This window comes from Labrus bergylta, chromosome 21, assembly GCF_963930695.1.
Source record: "Labrus bergylta chromosome 21, fLabBer1.1, whole genome shotgun sequence".
Classification (NCBI taxonomy): domain Eukaryota; kingdom Metazoa; phylum Chordata; class Actinopteri; order Labriformes; family Labridae; genus Labrus; species Labrus bergylta.
In genome coordinates this window covers 314,548-329,203 of record NC_089215.1, presented here as the reverse complement: position 1 = coordinate 329,203, position 14,656 = coordinate 314,548, and the positions used below count along the sequence as shown (strand labels likewise).

At 44.4% G+C, this 14,656-nt stretch overlaps 2 protein-coding genes across 2 annotated transcripts in view; one reads left to right on the top strand and one right to left on the bottom strand.

Moving 5' to 3' along the window:
* Positions 1 to 2,949: 2,949 nt before the first annotated feature.
* The window catches only part of LOC136177319 (ankyrin repeat and fibronectin type-III domain-containing protein 1-like), a 55,435-nt gene continuing 43,728 nt past the window's right edge, over positions 2,950 to 14,656 (bottom strand). Inside the window, exon 7 of the mRNA XM_065950048.1 lies at positions 2,950 to 3,160. Coding sequence (XP_065806120.1) covers positions 3,031 to 3,160 — 130 coding nt within the window. The 3' untranslated portion in view covers positions 2,950 to 3,030. The remainder of the gene's footprint in view (positions 3,161 to 14,656) is intronic.
* On the top strand, positions 8,717 to 11,311 carry LOC136177317 (golgin subfamily A member 6-like protein 1). The gene has a single exon (XM_065949991.1). The coding sequence runs from the start codon at positions 9,410 to 9,412 to the stop codon at positions 10,739 to 10,741; it is 1,332 nt and encodes a 443-aa protein (XP_065806063.1). The 5' UTR covers positions 8,717 to 9,409; the 3' UTR covers positions 10,742 to 11,311.

Here is a 14,656-nt window from a genome sequence, read left to right as displayed (position 1 = left end):
GAGAGAGAAACTCTAGTGGACACTGGAGGAACTGCAGCTGTAAAGTTAGACATTTTAACATGGGGCTCTATGGGGACTGACTCACTGCAGGAGACAGACTCTAGTGGACACTGGAGGAACTGCAGCTTCAAGATCAATTTTCTACATTTCTTTATTCTGACTGTGAAAACACATGCAGCCCACAGAGACACACACACACACACACACACACACACACACACACACAGACAGACACACACACACACACACACACACACACACACACACACACACACACACACACACACACACACACACACACACACACACACACACACACACATTATCTTCTTTGTGTTATAGCTCTTGCCGTGAATCACTTCTCAACAGCGTGCAGTTTCTGAATGAAACACACCTGCAGCGTCTCATTGTTGGACTCTGAAGATGACGATGATTGCTGCTTCAGCTGATTGTTCTGCTCTCAGACGGGCAGGAATTCAACGCTGCGGCTGATTGGCTCTCTCTCTGCACTCATCACAGTCGATGGCCTTTCATGAAATGTGAACAACTCTTTTATCCTGCTCGGACACTGATCCAAACTAGTGATGATAATTAATTAGCAGCTTTAACTTTATTAATTTCAGCGCTCAAGCAGAACGATTGTTTTTTCTTCTAAATATTCTTCCTTTTCTGATTGGTCAGCAGTAACCATGGGAACAAACTTGCTACCTGCCGTACAGTAATGATGTTCATTTACACGATACCTTTCTAATTTTTGAAAATCAGGGCTCGAGACTGAAGCGGCCTGTTGTCCTGATATCAAATGTGTTTAGGGACAAAAATAAGTCGCTGTGTGACTTAGCTTCACATCGGATGGTTAAAACGATTTTTCAGGACGGATCAGAGTGGCAACAATACTTTGGAGGCCTGGGAAACAGAATCAGAATTTACCCAGTGCAGGTGTGCAGTTGAGCTCCTTTAATGTTTTAACCTGAATTGCCGCCTCTGCTCTCTGACTGGAAGGTAACACGCTAAGGATGAGCGAGCGTGAGAAAATCTTTACTTCTACAAATTGATCCAAATATCAATCGTTGAAACATGATGATCCAGCCCCCTCCCCTCCCCCCACCTACATGTATACACACACACACACACACACACACACACACACGGCCTGTGTTTACTGACTAACGAGAGAACGAGAGACTTAAATGATTAAAAAGAACAAATTGCTTTTTTAATTGTGCCGTTCAGTGAATACACACGAGGCGTCAGAACAGAGCGCTGTAGAAACAGCTGACTCTGATATATAATCATCCTCAGGGACGTAAAGCTGCCGCCTCCATTTTATTGACTGTTACAGCTCATAATAAACCCCGAACACAAACAACATGAAGACAAAACCTTTTATGGATCCATGAACAAATCTGACTTCAAATCTCAACAGTCTTAGAAATGTTTTGATACTCGAGCTAAAGGAAGAATGATCGACATGTTCCACATCAATAAATCATAAAGTCTGTCCTGTGTAAATGTGTCTCTGAGTCATGACTGTCTACAATGAGGGAGAAGCTCGAGTCCCGCTGGCTGTGTTGTTGTCAGAGCCGTGTTTACATAAAGTAAAATCTGGCGCTTATTGTTGCTAGGTTACGACCGTTAACTCCTGCTTCCTTCGAGAGTGACCATTAGGTGCTCTGCTTGAACTCTCTACAAGAAACATGAAAATAATGAAGATGAACGGCGTCCCGACATCAGCAGACGCTCTACACCGGAGAACCGCTCCCTCGTAAAGACGAGTACATTTCTCCAACGCCGTTGTTGTTGACAAAGCTGATAGCAGAAGTCCCGCCCCCTTCTTGACTCTGAATGGTCTGTGAGGTAGACGTGACTCTGACGAGTGCGGTGGTGTCACTAAAAATGAGCATTTTTCAACATATTAAAAACAGCTGATGCAGACGGTGTTTTGCGGGCGCTAAACAGATTTTGGATTCGTATTGAAAATGGGCGCCGCCAGCGGGGGGAAAAAGACGGCGTTAGTGGATCACTTGAGCTTCTCAAGGTTTTTTTTAATCAGGATTCTACAAAGCTCAGTGAGTGACTGTGTGTAACTGCAATGCACCCTGGGAGCTGTAGTTGACTTTAATCCCTCTTTAGTCTGTATAAAACTTTTTTTTATTTCCTTATAATTCAGCAAAAGGATTTTCACTTCTTGATGAAAGTGAATATCTGAGCTGTGAGGAGCCACAGACTCCAACACGTCACTCAGTGACGCAGTCTAAGAGCACGTTTACAGTGAAGTATCCACGTTTCCTGTTTCACAAACCAGGATGAGCCCGCATCCCGGTGTTGAGAAACCTGATTTTGCTACCTGGATAACTCTGAACTCAGAAAACGTGATGCTGTGGCATGTACACGCCTTACCCCGTTTTCTGACAGCTGATGACAACCTGCGCAGGCGCCACCTCAGCAAAAAACAAACATGGCGGCATCAACAAAATCGCTTCTTCTGTAGCGATGAAGAAAACTGAGTTCACTCTTTGGGTGGTGAAAGGTTTAACTATCATGTGAAGATTAGATGGAAGAACGCATCGACAAGTTCAAGTTTGTGGTGAGCAGGCCGCCGGTTTACCAACACGTAGATCAGAGCGAGTCAGGTGACGTTTGGAAAGAGCCGAAGAAACTTTGATACGTCACCAAACATCACAACCACAGACGGCGGTCTCCTTCTTCTCAGATTTCTAAATCGCTGCCGCCGTGCAGGCGCCTGCACAGATAAGACGCAGTAACCATAAACCAGGATGATCGAGATGAAGAACCAGGTTTCTGTGAGTCCAGGTCAACACCAGATCCTGAATGTGATCAGAACCAGGAGAAGACTCAGAACCGGGACGCTAAAGAGAAATGTGGGTTTTTCCTGTAAAAAAATCAGACACTTATTTCATTCAACGATGCTTTTAGTGTGTGTGTGTGTGTGTGTGTGTGTGTGTGTGTGTGTGTGTGTGTGTGTGTGTGTGTGTGTGTGTGTGTGTGTGTGTGTGTGTGTGTGTGTCCTCACCTGTCCAGACTCAGTGAGGATCGAGGGATTCCCGTGTAAAACAGGGGCTTCAAGTCTCTGATCAGAGCATCTCCTGCCGGCCTGTGAGTCCACGTCTGAGCCAACCGAGAGAGATTATAGTCTGACCTGACACACACACACACACACACACACACACACACACACACACACACACACACACACACACACACACACACACACACACACACACACAGGGGAAGAGAAGGATGGATAAGCGCCTGTAGACAAAATATCCACCGCTGATAGAAATCCCCAGCGGTAGCTGAGGAGAGAGAAAGTGGTCTGCAGGTGTTTCCAGGTGAAATCTCACCAGAACGAGCAGAACGAGATCTGAGAGAACAACCACAGTTCGGAAAAGTTCTCACGCCTTCCGCCCACCTTTCTTCCTGCGCCCAGAGTCCGAACATCAAACACTCAGAATTAAAAAAACAACGTTTTCAGTCAGACTTTCTTCTTCTGCATCCTCGCTCCGTCGTGTCAAACTGTCCACAGCATCGTCACGGTAACAACCGCTGCTGTTAGATCACGACTGTGAGACGATCGATCTCAGAAGAGTTTGATTCACATTGTTTTATTCAAACAAAGAATCAAATTCATTCTCCTTTTCCGGGAAGAGAAACAGAGACTGAAGGACTCAGTCTGACCTCCCGATGGACTCAAACAGTCCAGTTTGATTTCAACTGGATCCCAGTCTCTCTCCTGTACTGGTCCAAAATCCTGCACCAGAAGCAAAAATCCAAAGAGACGAGCAGAGGGGACACTTGTGGGATCGTAATCAGACAAAAAAAAGTTGCTCCAAAGCTGTCGAAGTACGTTTAAAATGTGCAAATGATTGTAGAATCTGTGTTCCTGTTTCTGCCGATTTGAATCACAAAGACTGGAAGGTGAAAGACCCGCAGGAGGTCCAACAGGCGGGTCAGCAGCAGATCTATCCCAGCGTGTGAGTCTCCTCGGCTGGATTAAAACCTCTCTGTCTGATGCCTCTTGGCTGCCTCCGGCTCTCCAGAGCTCTGGATCATCATCAAGAGGGGGAAGGGGGCACAGACTCCGGCAGCCCCCCCCCACTGAAGATGCTCGGTCCTGAGTGTGAGAACGAGAGAGAGCGCCCGGTGTCTGTCTGCTCCTCAGTGTGGAGCTCCGGCTCTGAATGACTGAACTGAACACCTGCTCAGCAGCGGACACATCGCGACGCATCGGCAAACACACACACACACACACACACACACACACACACACACACACACGAGAGAGAGAGAGAGAGACAGAGAACAAGAGAGAGAGAGAGAGAGAGAGATAATGAGATAGGGATGTTTGAGTGGAAGAGCGTGCAGTGTGTGTGTGTGTGGGCTTTGTGTAAGGGGGTTGGTTGGTTTTTTTCAGTAATGTAAATCATACACACACACAAACACACACACACACACACACACAAACACACACACACACACACACAGACACTCTGTAAACGCTGATGGAGGAGGGGCTGCAGCTTCAGCTTCTTTGAAAAGACTGAGAAAATACAAAGGGCGAACGAGGGGAGTTTAGGAGGTGAGAGAGACTGAACAGGAGATCAAAATCACTTAGTGGAAACAGAAAATTAAGAACAAGAAAAAACATAAAAACTGTGACTTCCACAAACACTCAAAGGCAATCAAATGTTTTTGGCGTCGGTGTTCGGATGTTGAGCTGAATATTTCTCCCTGTAGAGGCTGTTTGAGTGTTTGAGTGAGTCACGACTTCCAGCTCGAGAGATGACATTATAAAACACAAGGCTGTGTAAAAATGTAAAGAGTAACAGAATGTCATGATTTGTACAAGCGTGTGTGATATGTGTTATTGGCAACAAATTCAGAATGGGCGTATAATTCTTCAAACATATTTTAATTTCTCAGTTTCAATATTTGATGTGTCGTCTTTGTGTTGGGAAAAAAAAAGTAATAAGGGGTTTCATTGAGGGTAGGGACCGATATGGGTTTGTTCTCCAAACAGCTGGAGACTGGAGAATACATCGCGTATTACCGGCACATATCTGCGATCAAATTAGCCGATACTTGATATGCTAATATCGGCTGGTCGATAAATCGGTCGGGAAACCAACTACAGTGTGCATACTGCCTCCTGCTGTATCGGACTGTACACACACCCAGGTGTACTCGGGTACAGCACGATGTTGCTAATGTGAACACAGGGCGGAGCAAGCGAGCTCGGGCACTGTAAAAACCGTGCCCAATGTATAAATGTTGTTAGGCCCCGTGTCCACCTAACGCCTTTTCTGAGCGCCAACGTCTTTTTTTCAGTTGTTTTCAACAGGTAGAGAAGCGCTCTGTCGTTTTTGTGCGGCTGCTCCGAGCGCTCAAGTTGAAAATCTTTCAACTTTTCAGAAAGGCGCTGTTGACGTCACCGGCGCTCTTTTCCAAATGTATGATATTCCCCGTATTATAGCGACCCACAGATCATATCCTCTTTGCTCCGTGTCTGCTGGGGTAAAAAAAACAATCTCAAATATAAAACATGCAGTAAAAAAGTAATGGAGCAGTGGCCGTTGTCAACAAACTGTTGTCATGGAGACAGGACGGACGTGCAGCACTTTTCTTCTCAGTGCACGAACGCTTCATGCAAACGCTCCCGAGCGCACAGCCAACGTTTCCCTCCCCGGAAAATCCTCCAGGTGGACACGGGGCCTAAGCTTTCAGGTATTGTGTTACCTGTTACTTGAAATAATGCTTTACTTTGTTTCTGTCAGATTCCTTTTTTGAAAACAAACATGATGAAAATATGCTGCCTGGAAGCCCTGCCCTCTTTCAGAATGTTCCAGCATCAGAGCCAATCAGAAGGTAAGAACAGTGGAATGTTGGGCTGCCTTGATGCTTTGATGTTTGCAGGATTATAGAACTCTGCTGTTCCCTTTAAAAGGAGTAATGAGACATCAAGGCTCAGTGAGAAACACATTCACCTCTACTAACCACAGAGACAAGAAGAGTTCACTACTCCAGAAGGATCTACAACAGTATTAACTACAGAGAGCATTTTAAACACTCTGCTAAAGACAACTTGAATCTACTGCAGCCTGCGATCGACTAATTCAGTCTGAAAAAAAGACAACTTCAAGTCTGCGACAGACTGCTCCAGACTAAATTAGTCTCAAAAGTCTGATAAAGAAAGCGCCATGGATTCAAGACCAGAACCTGGAAACAAGGCTGCATCTGCTGCCCCTCAGGGCGCTCAGTATTCTCCTGATGAGGTCCATTACCTGAAAGACGCCCTTCAAGATGCTCACAGCGAGATCGGGAACCTCCATGATACGATGATCAGTGACACTGAGTCCTGGGCAAAAGAAAGGCTGTATCTGTGCCATAAGGTTCACAATGGACGTTACAGAGTCAACCGGCTGCAGGACCTCATGGACATCAGGAAAAATGGTTTCAAGGACGAACTTCAGAGGATCATCCAGACCATCTCCAAACAAGAGCTGGAGATCGCCCGCCTCAACACCAGCCTCAAGTTGAAGGACGATCAGATGGAGGCTGCCAAGAGCTTCGACAAGGAGCAGATGGAGAAGAAGGAGGCACAACTGGAGGCAGAGAGGAAGATCAACTCTGAGCTCAGAGATCAGCTGTTTAAGGCATCTCTGGAGAGCCATAAGAGCGCTTCTCTGCACAAGGACACCCAGATGAGGTTGGACCTCGCAAAGCAGCAGGTCCAGCAGAGAGACAACTTTATCCTAACTCTCAGGAAGGAGAAGGAGGGTCTCTCTCAGAAACTCTTGGAGACCTCCGCCCAGCTCAGGGGGAGAGAAAATGAATCCTTCCAAAACGATCCTCAGGAGGAAAATTACAAGGCTCTGCAGGAGAAGTTCACAAAGGAGAAGGAGATGGAGGAGAAAGAAAAGATGTGGATGTCCAGAATCAACGAGGCAGAGCAGGAGAAATCAGAGCTGGTAGAGGAGAACCAGAAATTGTCTACCAGTGTCAAAGAGATGGAGAAAGAGAATCAGGAGCTGGTCAGGGAAGAGCAGATCTCGTCTGCCAGACTCAAAGAGTTGGAGAAGGGGAACAAAGTCCTTGACAAGACAAAGGAGACTTTGACAACCAGAATCGAGGTGCTGGAGATGAACGATGAAAAACAGGCTGATGAAGAACACAGCTTGATCCCTAGAGTTCAGGAGGTGGAGATGGAAAACAAAGAACAGGTCGACAAAGAAAAGACCCTGATGGCCAGAATCAAAAAGCTGGAGAAAGAGCAGAAAGAACTCGAGCTCCGTCTCACCAAAAAGAATAATAATAAGAAGAGAGGCTTCTGGTCCAAAACCATTAAAGGGAAGACGGAGCAAGAGCAACAAAAGGAACAAGAAGAGAAGGAATGGAAACAAAGAGAGAAGGAAGAACAGAAGAAGAAAGACAAGGAGGAGAAGACGAGGAACAGAAGTTCCTGGAGGTTCTGGAAGAAAAGAGATGAGGAAAAAGCTCCTTGTAGCTCCGCTAAGGTCGGGCAACAGTAGCTTCTTCCTCTCTCTCACTCCATCCTCCTCCTCCTCATTCATAACCATCCTCTCTTCATCCTATCATCCAACCCCTCGCTCCACCTTCCTCCCTTCTTTCCTCTCGTTCCCCTCGTCATTAATAACACTAACAGATGGCACGGCGGTGCAGCGGTTAGCGCTGTGGCCCCACAGAAGGGTCCTGGTTTGAATCCTCGGCCGGTCTTTCTGTGCGGAGTTTTTCATGTTCTCCCCGTGCGCATTGAGGTTTTCTCTGGGTGCTCCAGTTTTCCTCCCATAGACTAAAGACATGAGTGTTAGGTGAATTAGTGACTCTATTATAATAATAATGATAAATGATAATTCTCAGAATAACATAAACATATTTCTGCATGTGTCTGCCTTTCACGCACTATAAAATCAATAAAACTACCAAATTCCATATGTTATACTTGATGGTTCTTATTTAGAGTTTAATTTTAATGCTTGTAATGCTTGTTTTTTTTCTGTGAAACTTTTTCAGTCGTGACCAGGACTCAAATATTCCTGGTCAAATAACAGTAAAAAAAAATATGAATAAAAAATAGACAGGAACGATAAAAAATATTAATTTTGTTGATACCTCAAATGCAGTCATCAAACACTGGTGGAAAAGATACCCAATATAACGTAGGCAAAATGGTTGACTGGAAAGTAAAAGTGCATGTACGGTGTCAGCGCTTGACCCTCTGGAGAGTGATGATGCGTGTTGTTCTCCAAACAGCTGGAGACTGGAGAATACATCGCGTATTACCGGCACATATCTGCGATCAAATTAGCCGATACTTGATATGCTAATATCGGCTGGTCTACTACAGTGTGCATACTGCCTCCTGCTGTATCGGACTGTACACACACCCAGGTGTACTCGGGTACAGCACGATGTTGCTAATGTGAACACAGGGCGGAGCAAGCGAGCTCGGGCACTGTAAAAACCGTGCCCAATGTATAAATGTTGTTAGGCCCCGTGTCCACCTAACGCCTTTTCTGAGCGCCAACGTCTTTTTTTCAGTTGTTTTCAACAGGTAGAGAAGCGCTCTGTCGTTTTTGTGCGGCTGCTCCGAGCGCTCAAGTTGAAAATCTTTCAACTTTTCAGAAAGTATTATACGTATTATAGCGACCCACAGATCATATCCTCTTTGCTCCGTGTCTGCTGGGGTAAAAAAAACAATCTCAAATATAAAACATGCAGTAAAAAAGTAATGGAGCAGTGGCCGTTGTCAACAAACTGTTGTCATGGAGACAGGACGGACGTGCAGCACTTTTCTTCTCAGTGCACGAACGCTTCATGCAAACGCTCCCGAGCGCACAGCCAACGTTTCCCTCCCCGGAAAATCCTCCAGGTGGACACGGGGCCTAAGCTTTCAGGTATTGTGTTACCTGTTACTTGAAATAATGCTTTACTTTGTTTCTGTCAGATTCCTTTTTTGAAAACAAACATGATGAAAATATGCTGCCTGGAAGCCCTGCCCTCTTTCAGAATGTTCCAGCATCAGAGCCAATCAGAAGGTAAGAACAGTGGAATGTTGGGCTGCCTTGATGCTTTGATGTTTGCAGGATTATAGAACTCTGCTGTTCCCTTTAAAAGGAGTAATGAGACATCAAGGCTCAGTGAGAAACACATTCACCTCTACTAACCACAGAGACAAGAAGAGTTCACTACTCCAGAAGGATCTACAACAGTATTAACTACAGAGAGCATTTTAAACACTCTGCTAAAGACAACTTGAATCTACTGCAGCCTGCGATCGACTAATTCAGTCTGAAAAAAAGACAACTTCAAGTCTGCGACAGACTGCTCCAGACTAAATTAGTCTCAAAAGTCTGATAAAGAAAGCGCCATGGATTCAAGACCAGAACCTGGAAACAAGGCTGCATCTGCTGCCCCTCAGGGCGCTCAGTATTCTCCTGATGAGGTCCATTACCTGAAAGACGCCCTTCAAGATGCTCACAGCGAGATCGGGAACCTCCATGATACGATGATCAGTGACACTGAGTCCTGGGCAAAAGAAAGGCTGTATCTGTGCCATAAGGTTCACAATGGACGTTACAGAGTCAACCGGCTGCAGGACCTCATGGACATCAGGAAAAATGGTTTCAAGGACGAACTTCAGAGGATCATCCAGACCATCTCCAAACAAGAGCTGGAGATCGCCCGCCTCAACACCAGCCTCAAGTTGAAGGACGATCAGATGGAGGCTGCCAAGAGCTTCGACAAGGAGCAGATGGAGAAGAAGGAGGCACAACTGGAGGCAGAGAGGAAGATCAACTCTGAGCTCAGAGATCAGCTGTTTAAGGCATCTCTGGAGAGCCATAAGAGCGCTTCTCTGCACAAGGACACCCAGATGAGGTTGGACCTCGCAAAGCAGCAGGTCCAGCAGAGAGACAACTTTATCCTAACTCTCAGGAAGGAGAAGGAGGGTCTCTCTCAGAAACTCTTGGAGACCTCCGCCCAGCTCAGGGGGAGAGAAAATGAATCCTTCCAAAACGATCCTCAGGAGGAAAATTACAAGGCTCTGCAGGAGAAGTTCACAAAGGAGAAGGAGATGGAGGAGAAAGAAAAGATGTGGATGTCCAGAATCAACGAGGCAGAGCAGGAGAAATCAGAGCTGGTAGAGGAGAACCAGAAATTGTCTACCAGTGTCAAAGAGATGGAGAAAGAGAATCAGGAGCTGGTCAGGGAAGAGCAGATCTCGTCTGCCAGACTCAAAGAGTTGGAGAAGGGGAACAAAGTCCTTGACAAGACAAAGGAGACTTTGACAACCAGAATCGAGGTGCTGGAGATGAACGATGAAAAACAGGCTGATGAAGAACACAGCTTGATCCCTAGAGTTCAGGAGGTGGAGATGGAAAACAAAGAACAGGTCAACAAAGAAAAGACCCTGATGGCCAGAATCAAAAAGCTGGAGAAAGAGCAGAAAGAACTCGAGCTCCGTCTCACCAAAAAGAATAATAAGAAGAAGAGAGGCTTCTGGTCCAAAACCATTAAAGGGAAGACGGAGCAAGAGCAACAAAAGGAACAAGAAGAGAAGGAATGGAAACAAAGAGAGAAGGAAGAACAGAAGAAGAAAGACAAGGAGGAGAAGACGAGGAACAGAAGTTCCTGGAGGTTCTGGAAGAAAAGAGATGAGGAAAAAGCTCCTTGTAGCTCCGCTAAGGTCGGGCAACAGTAGCTTCTTCCTCTCTCTCACTCCATCCTCCTCCTCCTCATTCATAACCATCCTCTCTTCATCCTATCATCCAACCCCTCGCTCCACCTTCCTCCCTTCTTTCCTCTCGTTCCCCTCGTCATTAATAACACTAACAGATAGCACGGCGGTGCAGCGGTTAGCGCTGTGGCCCCACAGAAGGGTCCTGGTTTGAATCCTCGGCCGGTCTTTCTGTGCGGAGTTTTTCATGTTCTCCCCGTGCGCATTGAGGTTTTCTCTGGGTGCTCCAGTTTTCCTCCCATAGACTAAAGACATGAGTGTTAGGTGAATTAGTGACTCTATTATAATAATAATGATAAATGATAATTCTCAGAATAACATAAACATATTTCTGCATGTGTCTGCCTTTCACGCACTATAAAATCAATAAAACTACCAAATTCCATATGTTATACTTGATGGTTCTTATTTAGAGTTTAATTTTAATGTTTGTAATGCTTGTTTTTTTTCTGTGAAACTTTTTCAGTCGACTCAAATATTCCTGGTCAAATAACAGTAAAAAAAAATATGAATAAAAAATGGACAGGAACGATGTGGGCTGTAAAAAGATGGTGTGAGACTTTTAATTTAAAGCAGAATTAACTACTAACAGGTCATTAAAGTTCACCTCCTCTGCTGATCGCCATTTTATAACACACATGCCTAAACTAAACGTGGGCAAAGGTTCAGATCACGAGGTGCAAGTGTGAAGGAGTAGTGCCAGGATAAGTCTGCAGAGGGCGCTAAACACATAGTTCCCAGATATGAAACAAGAATGTCACCTGACTATGAGCCTAGGAAGGCGGAAGCCATTGGATCCCGCACAGCTATGCCCGTGCTGGGTGCAAGTGTGCCCACTGCTGCTGCGGCCGTCCACTTAATCTCTAATGCGAGTTATATCATGTAACTGTCGGGGCTGCGCATTGGCAATAGCGCTGGAGACAGGGCTCGACGTACAGTTGTTGAAGACTTGCTGCAAAATTGTGAAAAAATAAATAAATTGAAGATTGATAACAAAGTGTTCACTATTTTGAATGTATACACACCTTATGAGTGTCAGGCAAATAAGGATGTATACTTGAACAGTCTTGCATTTATGAACTCATTTATTCATGACAATCAGTCTGGTAGTGTTTTTGTGGTTGGTGATATGAATGCTGATATTTCAGATAGAAGGTCAATATTTGCTAAACATATGTCACAGTTTTGTGATGATAACAGACTTTTATTATCCAGCCAAATGCTTTTACCGGCAGACAGTTACTCTTACATAAGTGAGGCCTGGCACACAACATCATGGCTTGATCATTGTATTAGCACTGCTGATGCCCATGAGATTCTGCATTCCATGGAAATCTTATATGAGAAATCAATGTCTGATCATGTACCATTTGAAATGTCTCTTGATGTTGAAAATCTACCTGAGATGATGAATGAGGTCAGTAATACTACAAACACTAAAGCGAAACTGGATTGGGCTAAACTCACCAATGAAGACATCTTATCATACTATGGGAAAACTGATATCCTTCTTAGTGGTGTATGTTTACCGAGAGGTGCAATTATGTGTTCTGATGGAAACTGTAATGACATTTCTCACCGTAAAGATCTCTGTGTACAATGATATTGTTGGAGCTGTGTATGAGGCCAGCAGGTCATATCATAATTATTCTAAAAGGCTAAATTCTAACACCAAGTCAGGTTGGAGAAAGCATGTAGCTGCTCATCATGCAGAAGCTAAGGAGGCATTTAAAGCTTGGGTTCAGGAAGGCCGACCCACACAGTCCTGGATTATAAAAAGCTTACTCTCTCTTTAAGGTATAAATATGCAGTTCGTTATATATCCAAAAATGAAGAAATGATGAGAGCAGACTCTACGGCTGAAAAGCTGCTAAATAAGAATGGGATTGAATTTTGGAAGGAGGTGAGAACTCTAAACAGGAGCAATACATTGAGGGAGTCTCTGGAGCTGATAACATCGCTGAATTGTGGAAACAGAATTACTCGGCTTTATTTCATTGTGTTAAAAGTGACCCATATAAAGTGGGTAATGTTGCCAACAGGGACGCAGTAGGAATCAACCATTGAGGTATCTGAAGCTATTGAACAATTATCTGTAAATAAAGTAAGTGGCTCAGATCAGATCACTGCAGAGCACCTGAAGTTTGCGAGCCCCAAAGAGGCCGCTCTACTTGTCATGTGTTTCACTGGCTTTATGACACATGGGCTGATGCTCGACTCCATGTTGGCTGTAACTCTTGTGCCTGTCATTTAGAACAAAGCAGGTAAGATTGGGAGCATGGACAATTATAGACCAATCGCACTGGAAAGTGTGATTTCCAAAGTTCTGGAGAGTATTCTTTTAGATCGATTGGGTGATTATATTAACACTAGAGACAATCAGTTTGGTTTCAAACAGAAGCATGGCACTGAGTTGTGTATCTGTTCTAATTGTCGTTATTGATGCCTCTAAGGTATTTGATAGAGTCAATCACCAGAAGCTATTCAAAAAATTAAATCCAAAGGGTGTACCTGCTAGCATTATAAGAATACTTGCATACTGGTATGCTAACCAGAGTATACAAGTCAGATGGGGCAGTCGTGTCTCTGGTCCCTTCAGGGTTGGTAATGGAGTTCAACAAGGGGGGCTACTGTCACCAGCCCTCTTCAACCTGTATATGAACGGTTTATCTGAACAGCTGAACGGCTGTAGAACGGGCTGTATGATTGGCAACACTGTGATAAACCATCTAATGTATGCGGATGATTTGACCATTTTCTCTCCCAGTAGTGCTGGCTTTCAGCAGCTGTTAACATGATGTGCAATATAACTCAGATAAGAGCAGTGTGATGATATGTAGGGCAAAGGGAGATAAGGACCTCCACTTTCCACAGTTTTATCTTTCTGGGGAAGAACTTTGTGTTTGTTATAAAGCCAAATACCTCGGACACTTTACAACAGATCAAATGTCTGACGCTGACGACATGTTTAGACAGTGTGGTACATTATATGCCCAGGCCAATATGTTCTGATCATGTAAAGATATGTCTCTTTAGAGCATATTGCACTCCCCTGTATACTGCCCCCTTATGGGGTAAGTTCAAAAAATCAAGTATGCACAGACTTCAGGTTGCTTACAATGATTGTTTTAGGATCTTAAAAAGCCAAGATGGAGGAGTGCAGGTGAGCTATTTGTGAATGCAGGAGTTAACACCTTACAAGCTTTATTGAGGAACCTGATGTACAGATTTATTGGTCGCTTGAATGACTCAAAGAATGTAATTCTTAACATTGACTTAATGTCCACACTTTAATTATTTACTGAATAAATACGTGCAGCTGATGAAGACGTGCTGAGAAACGAGGAGGTGAAACGTGTGAAGCCCCCGCCGTGTCTCTGTGCGTCTTAACGCAGTCATCTTTATTAAAACTAAAAACCACACTTGATGATAAATGCTCGATATTTAAATATATGAATGAAAACTGGAGGCTCTGTGGTCTCTGTGTTAGTCTAATGTTTAACTCTACATCAGTGATTACATTAGTGTACACGTCCGGTCCTCTGAGGTCGTCTGGGATAATGAAGGTGAGACGGCGCTGATGAAATATAGGAAGGACTTTTATTTTTATTTTTATTTTATGTTTATATATTTTCATAATGAAAGTTGCTTATCGGAAACGGCTCACTACATGAGCCTAAATAAAACCATCAGTTTGAATGATTCTGATGACGTGGATCTGTCAATAAAGTTTGATCTTTAGTGTCAGAGACATCAGTATGTATCTGCAGACTTCAATTCACCACTTCACCGTCTGTGTCGATGATTTCCCCTGACTCCAAAATGAACGTACGCCTGGGTCACAGTTTGGTGAGCACATTTTACCGTCAGGTTTGTTTT

Bases quoted from the DNA above. Each gene is read 5' to 3' on its own strand.
- LOC136177317 (XM_065949991.1), top strand. From the start codon at position 9,410: ATGGATTCAAGACCAGAACCTGGAAACAAGGCTGCATCTGCTGCCCCT.